Consider the following 19,776-nt stretch of genomic DNA (forward strand, 5'->3'; position numbering starts at 1 on the left):
ATTCCAAAGTTTTATAGCCACTTAAAGAGAGCAACTGCAAACTGATTTGAGGAGCAGCTACAGCACCTGGTGGTGGTTTCTCAGCTTTAAGAAGAGCTGTTGACCAAATGGCCCCATGTGAGACACAGTTTGTCCTCTAAAAGTCATTTAGTTTGATGTAATGACTGTTGTTTTAACCCCCTTTACTCTGTTCTTGCTTCCGTCCCAGGTGCTGGGGAAGGACCACCCAGATGTGGCCAAGCAGCTGAACAACCTGGCCCTGCTGTGTCAGAACCAGGGCAAGTACGAGGAGGTGGAGTACTACTACATGAGAGCCCTGGAGATCTACCAGACCAAACTGGGCCCCGACGACCCCAACGTGGCCAAGACCAAGAACAACCTGGTGAGAGGAAGCCGTTTGTCAGCCAGTAACACTTGTGTTGTCATTCCTTTGGCCTGATCGAGTTTAGTGGTGAGCGTGCCACACGAGGAGAGTATATGCAACCTATAGGCCGACGCCACACGAGGAGAGTGTAAGATGAGTGTTCTCTTCGGCAGTTTGGTTGAATTCTGCGTATTCTTGCCCTGCTGTTCGGAAGTAGTTTTTGATGACTGTAAATTCCAGTATTAGAGGTGAAATACTGCCCACTATATTTTTGCGTGTGGCCATATCTTACAAATTGCACCTTTTTAATTGTACTTGTGGAAAATATTTATAAAAACATGGATCCCCTGAGAGTGTTGTATGTACTAGAACAACCGCTTTATCATTTCCTGCGTCATGCTGACTCTTAACGTTTGCTTCTCTTCTTCAGGCCTCCTGTTACCTGAAACAGGGCAAGTTCAAGCAGGCTGAAACTCTGTATAAAGAAATCCTCACCCGCGCTCACGAGAGGGAGTTCGGCTCCGTTGATGGTACGACATGTGACCGGACCACACACACACACACACACACACACACACACACACCTCATTCAGTAGTGACTCTAAACCAACACACACAAACAGACCTGTACTTCTTTGACATCTCCCGCTGTTCTCTTCTTCTCTTGTAAAGGTTAATATTTCAGGCATTTTGGTTGCTTTAAACAAAAACGACCTTTCAGCTGAAAAGCCAACGCACTTCTTCAGAACCAGAGTGACTTGTTAAAACTGGTCCTCCCTGCTGCTGTTTATCTGAATGTTTATCAGCACTGATGCACTGCACTGCGTGTTCCTCTGCAGATGAGAACAAACCAATATGGATGCATGCTGAGGAGAGAGAGGAGCAAAGCAAGGTGAGCAAAGTCTGTCTATCTTTTAGTCAACCTGTGAAGTATAATTCTAGTTATTTGTTTATATATTTATATATATATACACACTCATATTTTGTGGATCTTGTGTTTGTCCCCGAGATTGATGATGATTACTTTAAAAAGTCACTTTTAACAGCAGAAAAATCAAACACAAGTCGGGACAAACAAACGCACAGAGAAGAAAAACTGAGTCACACTGACAGCTGCATTAAACTCCTCTGACTCTCATTATTGTATTTAAGATGAAATAGGAAGGATTGACTTCACAGAGGGTTGGATTAGCAGATTAAGCCTCTGTAATAACCAGCCAGTGCTGATGGTGCGAGTACCCGACGAGAGGAGTTTATTTTGGTCATGGTTTTAAAAGGTTTCAGAGAAGGAAACCTGACTCGACAGTAATCCCACCACTAAATATCCTCTTCATGTTTTCGTTGACGGTATTGAAAAAATAAAAGCCTCTGGTTTTAAAATGGGTTCATCTTCATCCTTTTAATGCACAAGTCACTTCACGTTTTAGTCCATGGGGTGCGCAGATGAAGACGTTTCGTGTTACACTCGTGAGTTTTTGTCTCGTAGGGGAAGCAGAAGGACGGCTCACCGTTTGGAGAGTATGGAGGCTGGTACAAAGCCTGCAAAGTGGACAGGTCAGTTTGTTTGATGGGTTCAGTGTTTGAGTGAAGAGGACCGATGCTCAGCAGCAAACAAACAAGTAGAGATGCATGTTAATGTTCAACAAGGTTCTGTAATGATCCTGTGACCCTTTAGAACGAAGTGAGGTCTACTTTTGACCCTTTCATCATCGGTTGTATAACTACTGGTTCTGACCAGTTTTTTTTTGTAAGTAAATTTGCCAGAAAAATTGCACATTTTAGAGAAAAGTCTAAAAGGTAAACATAATTTTGTGAAAATGAAATGTGTTGAATCATCTTCTGACCCCTCAGATTGATCCAAAGATCCCTTAAATGGCTCTCAACCCTCAAGTTCAAAGAACAGCTGCTCTTCATCTTTGTTTGAATTCACATGCATATGTATACAGTATATGTTTAACCCTTTAGATCACTTCTTTCTGACATGGTTAACACAGCACACAGGCTATGTAGATGTATTTCTCTTTTCCTGTATAAATATTATCGTTTGTAATTTAAGTTATTGCGGTTTCTCTTGTACCAACAAAATATTATTCACAAAAACATTTGAACCACATATCCAGCAGATGAATCTATCATGGATTTGTTTTTTTACAAAGCAAGACATATTTGAGTTCATGAAGAGAAAACACTCCGCCTCTCTGTTGCTTTGCTACTATATCGAAAGACATTTGAAGAACAAAACCGCTTAATTGAAATGAGTAATATTGATATCTCTAAATCAGTGGATTTACTCCTCCTTCAGCAGAATGATTCTCTGTGGTGAAATATATTCCTCCTCCTTGTTTTTCTGCAGCCCCACAGTGACCACCACCCTGAAGAACCTCGGTGCCCTCTACAGGCGCCAGGGCAAGTTCGAGGCGGCCGAGACTCTGGAGGAAGCTGCCATGCGCTCCAGAAAGCAGGTGCGGGCTCCGGATCACGTGACTAATAACGCAGGAGTCCTCTCTGCGGTTCAGACGTCGCTGTCGGTGTTTAAGCTGCAGAGATTGGAGGCAGATGAGATGGGTCGACTCGGCGTTTAATGCAGATTAAAAAGGCAAAACGGGATCAATCTGGTGTCAAATTAGGACTGAGGTGATGAAGCGTGGAGTGCAGCTTTTCAACACTCTGAGGCACGTTGCTTATGAGATCTAACGGGGTGTCCTGTGGAGAAGCCCCGTAGCTTTCATCATGAATTAGGATTTCTCTCCAGGATTTAATGTCCTTAGTACCTCTCGGTTGGGAAGTTACACATGATGCTCAAATTAAACTGGATTCCTGCTGTTACAGCTGGAGAGACCATCATTTAGGTAATCAAATTATAAATAATTCGAATTTAAATATTAGAAATGATCGATACTTACTAACTGATTATTATAACAAATCAAGTCAATATTTAGGGCTTTATTATAGTTCTGAGAAAACGTATCGACATTTTTTTCGTACACGTAATTTATGTGGTCATGGTTTATGTTTGCACTTTGTAAATGGAAAAGTTATACTTTTACATTTAAAACAAAATGTCCAAAATTAGATTTGAATTTTAAAGATTCAGTACAGTTTCAAATCTGTTAATTGTTAAAAGGGAGGCGCATGTTCATAACAATAGCAGAGCACACATTTTGAGTCAGATCCTGTTGGTTTGTTTTCCAGTCTTGAATAATTCATTCTTCAGAATGTTAAAGGAAACAGTCTTTGCACTTCGTCATAATGAATGCTGCACAATGATAGCGTTACAGCAGACGCTACTTCATTTTACTTGTTTTCCTGGAGATCAATCCATCTGAATTTGCTCCTGTCAGCTGTATAGTGTCCATGTGTGTGGCAGGGTGCTCTAGCTGCAGGTGGCAGAGGTGCTCAGCTTTTACATTGATTGGATTCGTTGAATTGGCATTTATTGCTGCCTTTGTGTGTGTGTGCGTGTGTGTGTGTGTTTATTTATTCATCAGGGTCTGGACACTGTGCACAAGCAGCGCGTGGCGGAGGTCCTGAGCGAGCCGGAGGCCCGCGAGAAGCAGCGGAGCCGCGAGAGCTTGACCTCCGACGCGGTGAAGTACGAGAGCGGGCCGGACGGTGGCGAGGAAGTGAGTATGAGCGTGGAGTGGAACGGGGTAAGTACAGTACACAGCCCTCGACACGCTACTGAGAGTCTCCACACATGTTTATGTAACAAGCAACGCGTTTCTTTCAGGACAGAAGCCACATAGAACCAGATCGAGTCTGATAAATATGAGCCGTATCTACATGTATACTGTTAATACAGAGAGATTAATAACTGCATATTACCCTCCATGTAGATTGTTTGAACTGCTTTACTTATCTTTGTCTTGGTGAGGTTGGCGCTATTAAAATAATATAAATAGAACCATAAAATGCGCAGCAAGTCTCGGGTGAATCCTTGACGAGTAAAAATGCAATTTGAAACATCAGGAAACAGCTGCAATGTGACAAACCACAAGTTTCTCCACAACCGTTGTGGTCCATTTAAATAGCTTTGTGGTTGGGAGCCGGTGTGCATGTGTTCCTCTTTGCATCCACGCTGATGTCAGCTACAGTACATCTGCTGTGCACATCACTAGTTTTCCTCTCTAGTTATCTGATAGACAGCCGTTAAAGTACAGTTCTTCATGCGTTAACTCGTAAACCAGAAGAGGCCGAGGCCAGTTTATTATTCATAGCTGAAGTTAAAAGATGCGTTTTTGATTTCTGTCTCAAGATGACAGAAAATATCAAAACTCTGCTCAATAAAAACAACAAATGATGGTTAAATATAGTGTGATTTCGCTTTTAATGTACCTAAAATCAAAGTTGTTCGTTGATTGACTGTAAGTGAAGATTCAAAATCTCCAGTTTGATCCCTTCGTTCATTGTGTGCTTTGTGTTTGACGAACGCATTCAGATTAGATCCTCCGTGTTTTATCTGCTGGGTACTAATACGTAGAGGTGAGCGGTCGACTTTAAAGGATGTAAATGTTTGAGGGTTTCAGTGGTTTCTGTCCAGAAAGACACCACGAGGTTGTTACTTTACTCCGTTAATCTTTAGAAATATCTCTTAAAACGACAGTCAGAAGACGGTCTGTGCTGGTTGACTGTCACAACTCCCGTAGTAGCTTTTGCTTGTACTTCACTGTTACACTTTGATTAATAAGTGAAACGCTGCCTAAACCTCTGACCTACTTACATACTATAGCACTTTGTTCGTGATAAACCACTAAACTCTCTTTCTATAGAGCTTTTCCCACTAACTGTGACTCTTAAAGCTGCCTTCACATCTCATGTTAACACACGTTGACCACGCCCAGCTGAGCGGGTACATTTCACAGAGGCTGCAGGTTTCCTCCAGCCTCTAGCGGCGGAGAGACAACAACATGTAGATGTAGAGTCGCTGCAGGCTGCTGCTCCTCATCTTATTTTCTGCTGCCTGCTCACACAGCAACACGAGTCATAGCGCCCTGGACAGCCAATCAGCATCTCCTCCTGCACCTCTGGTTGTGGCTGTGGGAGGTTTGGTTAGAGACGCGCTGTTATTAGTCTCACGTCACCAGCTGATGTCTGCACATATTTATATCGGCTTATCTGGAAAGAGCTTCAGCTGGAAGTACATTTTAATAATGCTGCTCTTGTTTGACTCTCTTTCACCTGACAGTAAACAAAGGTATGGCTCATATGTCTCCACAAAGTCCATAAAGTATAACGAACTTCACGACACAATTTTATTTAAGATAAAATCAAACTTTATTCAGCATCACAGCAGCGACCAGAGAGGCGGGAACAAGAAAAGTGACAATGCTACCCTAACTAATGTGCACACATTAAATGAACATGTGTATATAGATCAGTATGTATGCATAATGAATATAATTTAAACGTGTATTAGGGCTCTACCCAGTGTATTTTACTACACTTCAAAGCTTCTATTGAGGTTTTCTAATGAAGCCTCATATGTCATATATTATGACATCAGCGCATGGAAAATAAGTAGATTTCGTGTTATTGTGGTTGTATAAATGTAATCATGGGGCTGTTAGATTGCCTCCTTGTCTGTAGAAAACCCAGTTTAAAAGGCTAAACGCCAACAAATATGAACTGTAGCTGAATATTTTGTCATATAAACACATGTATAAATAATATTAGTGTTGCCTGATCTTTATCTGACACGTTGCAGAAATACACGCTTTAAACTATTCAGTGCAGCTCTACTGTACAGCGCAGGTTTCTAATATTACAGACGACTATAACTTATATCAGATGGGTAGAAACATGGTGTTCACGGTATTTTTGCCCTCCACTGCTTCCCTGCAGCTGTCAAACTAAATCTTTGCCTTCCAACAAATCCTCACTTGCTCTCCAGCCCTCTCCTCCAGGTGTTAAAACAGTCACTTGACTCTTAAACCGGTCCTCTGAGGATCACTGTGACTCATCAGTGTGTTGGTCTGACTCAACACGGGCTCTGTACTGTACTCTTTGTGTGATGTTTGTGTTTATATGTACCTCTCCTTTGCGTCTGTGTGACGAGCTGCTGCCGGAGAATGTAAAGTGTGGTTTTATTTTATTTCCTTTGCTTGCTTTGTCAGCATGTTGGCAGCCAGAGAGGAAGAGAATGTTTACTGAAAACATATTAAACGCTTAAACTCCAAATATGCAGGTTATCTTTAGGTTGACTTGTGTTGAATATCCTTTAACCAGGCTCCAAAGCTCTGTTAGCTCTGATACGTTTATTATTGTGATCACTAATGTGCTGTTTTTTATTACAGCTACATTTTAGGCAAACGGTTGTTTGTTTTATCCATTCAAAAGCAGAGCAAATATGACTTAAACGAGTAATTGGTTTTGCAAAAATTGCCCAAAATACAGTTTCTAGCTTCTCAAATGGAACCTACAGAAGGAAACGTACTCATAACTCTGTATGAAATCACCATCAAAGTATCTAACTGGCTGCTCTCATGTGTTTTCCTGCCTGCATCCCCTCCGTCTTTTATTCTGTGGTGCTCTAACAAAGTGTAACCTCGGTCTACTTGTGCTAACAAATGTTCCAGATATTCAGACACAGCATCTCTCCGTCATGTTAAACTGTGCAAAGGCTCCACCTGGTGGCGAGCTCTATAAACTACATCACAGAGGAATGAAGTTATTCTGCGTAGACGGTCTGTGATCACCATCTGATGCCTTTCTGCGTTTGTATTCGTGTTTATCTATATTTAAGTGAGTAGAGAAGGACTATAGAGGCTGTTGCATCTCGAAGGATTAGTTAGTTTTCCTTGTATTTTATAAAGCAGCCTAATAGCCATAGAGTTTATGGATACATTTGTGGTGAACACAGAAGCTGTATGGTCGCTGTGTTTTGACATTTCGAGGTTCAGAGGTGTAGATGTGTCTGAAGCTGAAGCACAAGCTGGTGGAGAGGTGCTGTGTCTGATCTGGGAACTGGATAACCGTGTCGCCTCTTTAATCTCCTGTTTCTCTTCTCTTCCTCCACTGTTTCTCTCCTTCCTCTCTGCTACATGACTTCTTTTTCAAACTGTCTCATCTCTCTTCCACTGTTTGTATTTCCTTCTTTCTTCTTTCTGCTCCGTCTGTCCGGCAGGCGTAACTCCAGATGCCTTGTAATGGTTCTAAAAAACTTGTCTTCTGCATGACGGACGCCTCGCCTGGCTTCACTTCGCCTCAACCCCTTCAGCGCTGCAGTTTCCTTCAGCTCTGACTCTCTCTCTCTCTCGCTCTCTCTCGCTCTCTCGCTCTCTCGCTCTCTCTCTCGCTCTCGCTCTCTCTCGCTCTCGCTCTCGCTCTCTTCCCTCTCTCTCTCTCGCTCTCGCTCTCGCTCTCGCTCTCTCTGGCTCTCTCGCTCTCTCTCTCTCGCTCTCTCTGGCTCTCTCGCTCTCTCTCTCTCGCTCTCTCTCTCTCTCTCTCTCTCTCTCTCTCTCTCGCTCTCTCTCTCTCTCGCTCTCTCTGGCTCTCTCGCTCTCTCTCTCTCGCTCTCTCTCGCTCTCTCTCTCTCTCTCTCTCTCGCTCTCTCTCTCTCGCTCTCGCTCTCTCTCTCTCGCTCTCTCTCTCTCTCTCTCTCGCTCTCTCTCTCTCTCGCTCTCTCTGGCTCTCTCGCTCTCTCTCTCTCGCTCTCTCTCGCTCTCTCTCTCTCTCTCTCTCTCGCTCTCGCTCTCTCGCTCTCGCTCTCGCTCTCTCGCTCTCTCGCTCTCTGGCGGGGATTCTTCACGCCGGGTCGAACCACAGCGATAATGTTGCTTTTAAAAGCTCCTCTCTGTTGGGTTTGTCTTTGAAGCATTGTACTCGACTGTGTGTATTCGAGAGACGTTAAACTCTTCTCATGTTGTTTCTGCTGTCCTCTAACACTCCGCTTCTCTACTTTCTGTCTTTAAACCTTCGTGTTGGCTGTCGAGTGAATAGCTTGTTTTGGGGGACATTGTGTGGGGAGATTGACGGTTGTACTTTGTCTTTAAAGCAGAACTCTCTCCATTTTTACCTGGATTCTCAACTTTTAAAATCTCACACAAACATCATTTTAACCAGAATAACAGCTGCCGGCTTTAAAGTTATTTGCTTTCTTGGAGCTTGAAGAAATGATTAGAAGGCCGTTTAAGCTGTTTGTTTTTTTAAAGCATGTTAGAATAATGTACCAAACAAACGGTGACGTGACGCACGTAGAAATTAAAAGATTAGTCGATCAACAGATAATCATGTCGAGCAAAAATCATTTCTAGTTTCTCAAATGTGAGGATTTAATGCTTTCTTTCTGTCATCGATGATCGTAAACTGAACATTCAAGATAAAATCAACAATTTAAATATGTCATCTTGGATTTTGGTAAATTATCATTTGAAATATTTATCACTGTATTCTGTCATTTTCAGACAAAACAATACACCTGTTAATCAAGAAAAACGAACAGCAGATTAATCATCAACATATCATGGATGAATACAAAGTTCATAACATAACAATAAGTTCAATGTTAGCACTCATTCTATGTTTTCTTTGATACATTTAAGGATCAGACGCGTCGAACAAACGTGATAAAAATTATCGACATTTTTGAAGATCTGTACGACTAAAACAGCAAAGATAAAATAAAAGAGGAAATATAGATTTTACAGCCTGTTGCACAATTAATATATTTCCCTACAAACAGAGGTTGTCAAAAATATGGTAAAATAGAAGTTGTGTTCATATTCAGTCCTTTATTTATCCACACTCACAACATTCCCAAATCTTTATTGGACAGAAAAAAGTCAACGTTTGGACTCATCAGGTTGTGATTAACGTGAGTTAGGAGGAATATAACGACACAGAGCTGATTACATCCTGCTGACGGTCCACCGATCAATCGAAAACTAAACCTACAATACAACCGTGTGTCAGTTGCCTTCCAGGTATGAAATGGTCCGAGTTAAAGCTTCGAACACTTTATGCAGCCTGTAACCTTCTGTATATCTCTGGATATAGATGTCCCGATGGGTGAAGGGAGTTTGCTGTAAACAAGTTCAATTGAAATTTGGGAATTTAAAATAGTCTCTGCTCTCGGCTCCTTGCTAACAATCCCTCTGCGTGTCCTTCCTGTCCTGTTTGTGCATCTGACAGTTTGTCTTTCTTAACTTCTAATAAAACCTAAACTCTTTGCTCACCTGAAACCTGTGGCTGTCGCCTCTTTGTGTGTTCCCTCTCTTTCTGTGTGAGTGAGCTCTTAACATCAATAACACCTCTCAGCAGCAGCACTCTCGGTCCTGGAACTCGAGTCAAAGTAGTTAAAATACTTCAAGCTAACGCAACGTTGTCTCATTGAAGGGAGATCTCTACATCACCAGGTCCTTGTTAGCTTCAAAATAACTCACATTTGTCCCAGAAGGAGTAAAAACTATCCATCAGTCAAATATTAGAAATTATCCTCCACAAGTAATGACGCTCGTTCAGCACTCGATGATCTTTAAGGGAGAATGATGCATCAAGTTAACATGCAGGGAGGATTTTATTGCTCCATTAGCCATCAACACGGACTGGACGTCCACACAAAAGGAGGCGGATTTTCCCTTTAATTGATCACAGAGGGAAAATTGGTGAATTGAATTTGAATTAAATGATTTTATTCAGATTGAAAGTTTATTCTTCACCTCTGCAACAGATCAAATCCTTAGATTTAGTTTACTTACTAGAAATGTTCTGACACTGTATTATTTATATATTCATCATCATAAAGACTGAACCAAAAGAACCACCGTGTTTGATTTACAGTTTATCAATTACCAGCCCAGTATTGATTTTATCATATATATATGTTGTGTATATATATATTATATATAATGTATAATATATAATTATATATACTGTATGAATATATTTATATATATATATATATACTGTATGAATATATTTATTTTATGCTCCTCTACATTTGTCTGACCGCTTTAGTTACACTGCAGAGTGAGATTAATTAATAACAGTCAACCAATGAATCATGTTTTATTTTATATTTGTGTGTTTTTCTTTACCAGCTGCAACATTAATGATACTTATAATGCGTCAATAATTATAATCCAATAATGTCATATTCTGAAATGAGCCATTCTGCATAAAGAGTACTTTTACTTTTGGTACTTAAAGTATTATGACGCTAACACTTTAGTACCTTTTTTCTTTTACACTGTGGTATTACTAGTTTAACTGAAGTAAAAGTACTTCTTCCACCACTGTTTTCGAGATGAAATCAGATTTTAGAAGTTTGGCTGAATACTTTTTCCCAGTACCCAGCATGCTCTGCTTCATTCTCAGTTTCTTCCTCTTCCGTTTCACTGGGCACCAGACTAACATTACTCTGCTAGAGACACTGACTACTGGTAGTCACTGAGGTTTAGATTCATATTCTCTGGTTTGAAGAACTAAAAACTCCTCTGTGTCTGTGTTGAGGTTATGAATCTGTCCAGGCTCAGTAGACTGGTTGGAACAGGAAACATTAAATTAAAGCTTTTGCACAACCACGCAGGTGTTTTTAGTTATTTAGTCTTTTGGGTCACGTAGGACTCCATGCAGCAACAGATGAAGGTGCCACTCAGTAACTGGACTCGCCTGTGTGGGCGGACCAAAGTTGTGCAGCATGGGAGTCACAATGCAACTTTACAGAACTTTACAAATCTGCATCGTTTTGCATGGACGATCATGCACTTCTGTTGTGTGCATGACGTTTAAAGACTGCTGCACACAAACATTTTGATTTCATCCAGAATGACCTGAATATTTTTGGCATATGGTCCCAGAAATTCCAAATGAATGAGACTAAATTGTATAAAAATGTTGTTTCAGCCACTGAATGCAGTATTTTGAATTCTTTGCTCAAAACTCAATGTCTTTTTACAGATGAGAAAAAGTCAGAGTTCTGATGATTAAATTCAAAAGAAGGCCTGAATTTTGGCCAACAACACACCAGTCTTACGCTAATGTTCACACATGTTATACACTCCTGGTTTGTATGTATGTGCAGCGATTAAAACAATAAATAAAATGGAGTGTGTTGTGAAAGAGTGTAACGCTGTGACGTCTCCCATCAGGACGGCTCCGGCTCTCTGAAGAGGAGCGGCTCCTTCAGTAAACTGAGAGCGTCGATCCGTCGCAGCAGCGAGAAACTCGTCCGCAAGCTGAAGGGCGGCGGCTCGTCCCGAGACAGCGAGCCCAAAAACCCCGGGTAACTATCCCCACAGACACCTGGCCCACCCAGGTGACAGGTGACTTTATGCACTGGAGGCCCGGAGGACTAACCGAAACGTAAAAGAAGGGATTGGCTCTGCTTTGCTGGCGGTGAAGTAACTCTAAAGCTGTTTGCACATGAAATGATGGAGCTCTTACTGGCACACTTTGGTGCTTTTTCCATCACATTGGTTTGCTGTTCTGTCCTCACTGCATCTGTACAGTGGACAACTTTTCTTCTTCATGCTTTGGTTTGGTCAGTAAGTATAAGAGACTATGGAGAAAAAAAAAAAAAACTTGACATATCTTGTGAGGAAAAATGTAATATTTAGATTTAAAAAACGGGACATTATGTCAAGAAAAAAGTCCCATTATTTTAATAAAAATTGTTAATATTTTGAGGAAGAAAATGCAATATTTTAACTTTAAAAAATGAAATATTTTAATTTAAAAAAGCTTAATATTTTGAAAAAAGAATTGCAAGATTTTGAGGGAAAGCTGTATGTAAGAATCTAAAAGTTTTGGTAACGGTGCTTCCTACTTTATTCTCAAAACTTTGACTTAATTCCTGAAATATTACTTTCTACTTAAATATTACAGCTTAAGTCTTGAAATATTTCAGCTTCAGTCTCTTTTTCTTTCAGCGGTCGTAATATTCCGTCGTAGAAACCAAACCTGAACATGATTAGTAGAAAAGTGTGTGTACAATAAGCAGCACATGTACAGAAGCAAACTGATGAAAACGCTCTGAACTTGACGGCATGCTGTGACGGGCGACGTGTAGAATCTGATGTCTGCTTCCGAGATGCTTTTATTCTTGTGACGCCTTTTTTTTAATTATTTTAACAACTAATGGTGAAACCTATTTATTGCATTTCGTGGCTTTTGGACGATTTATTTCAATTTGTTTTGAAATATAGTTCAGTTTTACTTTCTTTGGATTTTATTTTCATTTTTTCTTTGTGGGGTTTACTCTGAAAAACAAACTTGTCTGCATGGCTGTTCATTTTTGTTTTTTGTTTTTTATTTATGAATAAATTTGTTCCCTTGAATGTTTGAACTTGCATGCCTCATCTGTGTGCTCACTGGTTTCCATTTTCCTCTCTGTGCTCTTCCTCTCTGATGGACACGATGATGTCACTGCCATCATCATCATCAGGACCAATCAGTGACGTCAGATCACTGCAGAAACGTCCATTTTAACAAATCTTTAAGAAACCACCATCTACTACACCAGAAATGATTTTTCTTTGATAAATGTTTTCTCTAGAATGGAAGTTGAATCTTCCCGCCAGCGAATGAAGTCGGTTTTAGACGTTATTATTGATATCTGACAATAAAAATACCTTTTTCCAGATCAACACTAAAATATAAATCAGGTGAGTCACCAAAATATCCTCCTAAAGGTTTCAAAGGTCGCTTCGCTTCACGTGTAGAACTTAAAGAGCTCTCTTAACCCACTCCTATCTCAACTAATACAGTGTAATATGCCTTTTTATTTGATTGTGATATAGATAGAGAACAAGGGAATAGGAAACATGGGAATAGAGAACAAGGGAATAGGGAACAAGGGAATAGAGAACGGTTGAAGTGCAACAAAACTTCAGTTAAAATTTTAAATCGTGTTTTTAATGTTGAGTTTGAATGTCTAAAAAGCTTTTGGTAGATTTCTCTTTAACAGACATGAAACTGAGTGTTTGTTTTGTTCAGTAGGACGTATATCTTCCAAAAAAGTAGTAATATTATTAGTTATGTATTGTTCTGATTATTATATAATGAGCTGGATCTGGACAGTGTTTCTGCAGTTTGACTTTACTGAACTTGACGTTTTTGTTGCATGAATGTCGGTGTGTGCACGAACTTAACTGATATATATATATATATATATATATATATATATATATATATATATACACATACATTTCAGTTCACAGCTGATCAATAAAAAGATTGTTTCAGATGAACTAGAATGTTGGTACCACTTTCCAATAAGGAGCCTTTTATTTAGATGTAACTAACGGCTTTATTAATAAGTCATTTATTGATGCTTTAAAGATCAGTTTAGTAAATAATTGTCATGTTTTTCTACTGTAGAATAATCAAAGTTTTTTTTACAACTAACCGTAGAAGTGAAAGCAGCGCTCTTCCACATGATGGTGGTTTAAATTAAAGGACCGAAAAGTTAAAAAGCCTAAATTATAATTATTATATTAGAAACTGATGCCAAAAGTTTGATATTGAACTTTCTAAATCTCATAAACAGGAAGTTTTATTTAAAGTAACCGTTGTGTGAAAATATCATGGATGTTATAAACAAACGTAACCATCTCCATTGAGCTAAAATCCTCACAGCTGACTCTCCACCCCCCTCTCACCTCTGACCCCTCACCTCTGACCCCCCCCCCCCCCCCCCCCGCATGTCCCTCTGGGTGCAGCATGAAGCGAGCCAGCTCTCTGGGGGTTCTTAACGTGGTGGACAAGGCTGCGACCGACCAAGTAAGACGTCTAAAAGTAAAACTGTGATTCTATTAAAGGACAAACATCTCCTCAAAGGTCGAGCTCACAGTCACACTGTTGTGATCTCCAATAAAGGTTTTATTGAGCTTTATTTAAGACGATAAAATCTATTAATTAAATGGATTAATGTCTTCCGTACACGGAATAACTTTATTAATTCGGACAAAGATTTATCAAATGATCAGGTTCTTTTCTGAAAGAATCAGAAAACATCTACAGGATGTTTATAACCACATTTATATTTAATTCATTGTAATTTATCAGGAAAAAATGCAAAATAACTTATTATTCCAGCTTCTGAATCATGAGAAATGATTGTAAATTTAATATCTTTAAGTTTTTATGCTGTCGGGCAAAGAAAAATAATCAACTTTAAATCTGAGAGATTGTGAGCGGTGTTAAGTATTTTCTGACGAAAAAATCATTTACTAAAATATACAATCAACTGATTATTTGATAATCCAAATTGTTTGTGGCCCTAACCAGGTTATTCTACCTCTGAATACAGGAAGATTACACACACTTTAAAGTGTGCTGATAAAATACAACACTTACAGAGTTTTTCTTCAAGTTTTGAAACTAAATAGTGAAACTAAAGTTTGATTATCACGTCAACGGATGTCTGAGTGTTCAACACATTAGAGACTGAAGTCACAGCAGATCAGAAAGAAACAACAAAACATTCATTTACTAATACATCCCCAAATGCTCTCGATAGGACTCAAAAATACACATTTTAATAAGAATACTTCAAAGTTGAAGGTGGTCAGTTCACTGAGATTGTTGAAACAAACCACTGCAGAACTTTTACTCTCCTCTCAGTCGCGCTCGTGTCTTCATGTCTTAAAGGTTCTTTGTCATATTCATCACTGATAACACAACATGAGTGAGACTCACACACCAACTTCTCACATCGTTATTATTGACTAATCAACACAAACTATTAACACACAGAATGGTTTTCTTTTGTTCTTATTTGACACATCGAGAAATGTTCTTTCAGATAAAGTCACATTCAACGTTTAAGTATTTAAGACTGAACTTTTATCACAGAGCTACCGAACAATAAATGTTTTCATATCATATCCAGTGGTGGGAAGTACATTTACTCAAGTACTGTCTTTACAATTTAGCGTACTTTAACGATACTTCAGTATTTCCATTTATTTCCTGCTTTCTACTTCTAGTTCACAGACAAATATTGTAGTTTTTTTCATGATTTATTTAATATCTTTAGTTACTTTAATGACATCAATGAGATGTAGAATAATCAACAAATATAAATATGATGCATTAATATTAATCTTATATATATAATATAATCTTAATTTAATATCTGTTTTCTTTTCTTCTTTTTTTCCTCCAGGAACGAAATAATCGTCTGAGAATAAGTCGCGACCTGAGTGCCAGCCACACCGACCTGGCGCGTTGAAGGTCGATTCGGCCCTGGAGGAGTTTAGGGGCGGAGCCTGAGAGGTCACTTCCTGGTCACTTCCTGTCCAGACCCTCCTAATTCAGCATCGCACCACCAAGTGCTCACTGTGCAGGTTCCTACGTGTCTCTGCACTTTTTGGGAAAGTTTGTGGTGTTTTGTTTCCTCGAGACACAACAAGAGGAGCATACAGAGAGATGTGTGTGTGTGTGTGTGTGTGTGTATATATGTGTATGTACTGTTACATGTGTGCTGGTGGAAGTGATCTCAAATCCAAGTCCTTTTTTTATATTTAATGCTGGCGCTTGAATGCAGAGTGGAGCTCTTTGTACAAACATTTCTCTCTCAGCTCGTTGGTCCAGTTAAAAAGTCGGTGAAGACGAAGATGAGCTCGGCAGTTTGAGTTGAGTAAACTCTTTATCTTCATCAGATAATCCAGTGCTCCGTTTTAATCACATTACGGTAATTAATGGAAACATTTGCAACTTCTTGTACAAAGTTTGTAGAAATCCGGTTCAAATGTACGTGACATTTGGACGTAAACACGACTGTATGTTCGTCGATAATAGAGTCTAAAAGTCACGGCTTTACTCCTCTTCTTCGTGTTCATAACAGAAGATTTAGATAATAGCAGCTTTCTAATGGAGGTTCTGACCTGGGTTTTTACATTAATTAAGAAAATAAGATCTGTAACAAAGAAATATTTACACGAGGAGCTAAACAGAGAATATTTGAAATAGATTATTTTCCGCATGAATTAAGACAGCGGAAGTTACATCTCTTCCCTAAAATGTTCCGTCCTGTGTTCATTTAGCTTTTTCCGAATGAAGTTCTGTGTTTACATTTGTGTTTTTTTTTTTGTAAATGATGTTTTATTGGTTTCTGTCCTCGCGCTGCTCTGAAGAGTTTATCTTAATATCTTCCTGAATATCAGCGCTGTCTTCTTAAACGTTAAGTACGGAGGCGGGACGCTCTCAGGATCGATCGCTGTACGTTCACGTTAACGGAGAAATGTTACAGCATTCGGGTTACTTCCTGATTGTCGGTGTTAACTCAAGACAACACTTTACCACGTGAGGAAAGTCGAAACAAATCCAACCAAAAAGTGCAAATTATGAAATATTTAAAAATACTTATTATCATGCAAGAATTATTCCAGAGACGAAGTTGCAAATGTAAAAATATATATTTGCTTTAACCAAAATAAGAGGGATGTTCCTCCTATAGCTCGTTATATTAGATATAATTTAACAGATATTTATATCACTGTATATCAGCGGTTCACTTTGTAAAGTGTTATTTAAAACTAGAATGAATCACTAACAAGAAGGATGGAAACATCTGTTTGAGCAGCAGCTGGATCCAAAACACAAATAACTTAAGACTGCAAACATAAACGTAAACAACTGCAAAACTCCAAAAATATTCAATTTACTGAAGAAGAAGAGAAAGAAAAGCTGCAAATCCTCACAACAGAAAGGCTGAAGCTGGGGTGAGTTGAACTCAGTTTCATGTGTGTAAATGTGTCTCTCATAAATGAGATGTTTGCACTGCAAACATTTAACTTTCTATTGATTATTGTACTGACAGATCAGATCATGTGACTGATGCATTTTACATTCTTTGTTGTTGTGTGAGAGTACATGGACTCTAGTTGGGATGTGCAATAAGCTTTGCTTTGACTTTACCTTCCTGTGTTTAAAACAAACTCTTCTGATTCTGATTTGATGAAAATGAATTAACATCTGGAGCGAAGTAGAGAATTTAAATGAAAGCTTTCAAAACCTTATTTTATAAGAATCATTTTTCCCTCCATTAAAAGAACAAAGATGAAGACCTGACATGTAAATATATAAACTGAATATATTTGATGACTTGAATAATATTCATGGTTATTTTTCCTTCTGTGCCGGCAATAATTTAGTCAAAGTGATTTTTAAAATGTTAAAAATCGAATTTTTTGAATGAGCTTCTTATTGTTTTCCTGATGATTTTATTGACAGAAGCTTCTTGTCGACTGTTGATCAGTCTTTTTTTAATCCGCGTCGTCTTCTTGTTGCACAAAGTAACGAGGCACATAACTTCACGACGTCTGCTGGTTCTGATGAACCGGGCAACATTTAGGGCAACGACAGACAGGCAACACCTGCAGCAACTGGCAACAAAGTGACGAAGTGTTGTAAAGATGTAATTTAATGTTCTGAATGTAGTTTACACAAGAATAAAATGCAAATTAGGTTTATATGGAAGCAAAGAAAGACCGAAATAATTCAAATGTGAAAAATAAAAATCTGAATCTGAGCTTATGTGGTTTGAAGGAAACTTTAAGTTTTTGAATTTGTTTCTTTGATGATAGAACTGATAGAACGTAACCTGATGTTGAACGTATTTGTTGTTACATTTTTAATTTATCATCATAAATATTGTTTTTCAGAAATCAGAAAATGAAAAACTGAAATTAGGCAACTTTAATAAATATTTGGACACAATTTTCTACCTGAATTTGTGAATAAATCATGTTTTTGCACAACTTGAAATTTCAAAGTTGGAAATTCCACATAAAAACCCTTGGGGCGTGTTGTTGTGTGGAGCGTGTTGTTGTTGTGTGGAGCGTGTTGTTGTGTGGAGCCGTGATGTGGACGAGGGTTTAAATGAATCACCTTCTAGCAGTCTGGGGGAAATGCAGCAATGTTAAAATAGCTTTTCCCTTCTTACATAAACTAATTCAATCTAATTGGAATAATTATGTCACAGTTAATGTTATGTTATATTAAGTTGAAGAAGATGTTACAAAATGAGCCAGCGGTTGAGTACGTTACTATTTTCTTTATTGATTAATCTGCTGATTATGCTCTTGAATAAATCATTTTTATTCTAATAAAATGTCAGAAAATAATGATTTTACAGATTTGTTTCTACAGGAAATCTTCCAAGTTGGCTGGAGAAACGAAAACAAGTAAATTATATAAATTAATATTCGTATTTTTGCTAAAGAAAAAAACTTGTTGCTGACTAATTTTCAACTAATTATCTGCAGCTCTAAAAGTAATAATCAGATAATTGTTTATATTTTACTGTATAATACTACAAATGTAATATTCTGGTCACGTCCTGCGACAGAACGTCTCAGTTATTAACAGTATAGTTAAGATATAAGAGACACCAGCTCCCACTGCTCTTTGTTCAGTTATTTTGTTGAAGTCACTCAGAGGAAGTCTGGAGAAACTTAAAACTGTATTCTGTTAAAAGAAAGTGAACAAACATCTTTTATGTCTGATCTTCAGCAGCTTCGTTCAAGTGAGATTTTGTTTTTGTTTTGTGTGAAACATGAAATCATTTTAAGGATGTTTTTGCTTCCTGCAGAGCAGCATTGCATCTCGTACGTACAGAAAATGTTCCTGGATGAAACTGGCATTCATGACTTGTCCTCTCGGACATGTAGGCTGACTGCACAGTCCTCTTGTTGTAGTGTTGTTAGACGGTAATAACAGTGTAATAACAGTGTAATAGAGCATCATCATGACAGCAGATCTCACCAGAAATATGTTAACCTGTTCAGAACGGTGTTCTTTACTCTCTAACTTCACTGGAGTTGTGAGGACGTTTGTCTGCAAACTGAAGTTATTTTAGGTTTCCTCTGTGTTTAAATAAAACGCTCAAATCCGTGACGTGTCTCTTGTGATTTTTAATATCTGATGTCATGCGAAACATAATGTACAGAACTCTCACACAACAGTTCTGAGTTGATTCAATTTTAGCAATTTGTTCTTCTTATTTATTTCAGAAGCAGAAATTGTAATTTTTATGACAGCTACGGAATATATGGAATAGAGTAGATATAACAGTATATATAATAATAATTAAGAAGTATACATATATATATATGTACTCCTTAATTATTATTTTTCTTATGTCATTCATCTGTACTACAGCTGTCTTTTTGCTCCAGTAATAACCCATTTTCTCTTTCTTTGTGCGTCAATGAAGGTTTATTGTATTTTATATAATATTTCCATTGCAAAGAAGGAAGTTTTATACATTCATCAAATAAAACAAACACGTGAGGACTTTAAGTGAGCAGCAGCAGTTTAATACAAAGTCTGAAATTAGCATGAATAACAAATAATAACTCGTAATGCTCTCTTTTGGGTGGAGTTGTAAAAAACAACAACACTCCACTTAACCCGAACGGACCACGTGACATCAGCTCTGTGCTCTTGATTCGTCCAGCCCCCTGTCA

The 19,776-nt window shown here is 38.5% G+C and overlaps 1 protein-coding gene across 4 annotated transcripts in view; it reads left to right on the plus strand.

The window, feature by feature from the left end:
* klc1a (kinesin light chain 1a) overlaps nt 1-19,196 on the plus strand; it is a 35,257-nt gene extending 16,061 nt beyond the window's left edge. The window contains exons 8-16 of one of the 4 annotated variants that reach the window (XM_079287084.1): nt 209-382; nt 795-894; nt 1,204-1,256; nt 1,851-1,918; nt 2,718-2,826; nt 3,853-4,014; nt 11,452-11,585; nt 14,023-14,083; nt 15,471-19,196. In XM_079287084.1, coding sequence (XP_079143210.1) covers nt 209-382; nt 795-894; nt 1,204-1,256; nt 1,851-1,918; nt 2,718-2,826; nt 3,853-4,014; nt 11,452-11,585; nt 14,023-14,083; nt 15,471-15,536 — 927 coding nt within the window. In that variant the 3' untranslated portion in view covers nt 15,537-19,196. Of the gene's footprint in view, nt 1-208; nt 383-794; nt 895-1,203; nt 1,257-1,850; nt 1,919-2,717; nt 2,827-3,852; nt 4,015-7,487; nt 7,746-11,451; nt 11,586-14,022; nt 14,084-15,470 lie in introns of those variants that run through there. The other 3 variants (XM_079287085.1, XM_079287086.1, XM_079287087.1) reach the window with 3 other exon arrangements.
* The last annotated feature ends 580 nt before the right edge of the window (nt 19,197-19,776 follow it).

Source organism: Melanostigma gelatinosum (assembly GCF_949748355.1).
Source record: "Melanostigma gelatinosum genome assembly, chromosome: 16".
In the NCBI taxonomy this organism is placed as follows: domain Eukaryota; kingdom Metazoa; phylum Chordata; class Actinopteri; order Perciformes; family Zoarcidae; genus Melanostigma; species Melanostigma gelatinosum.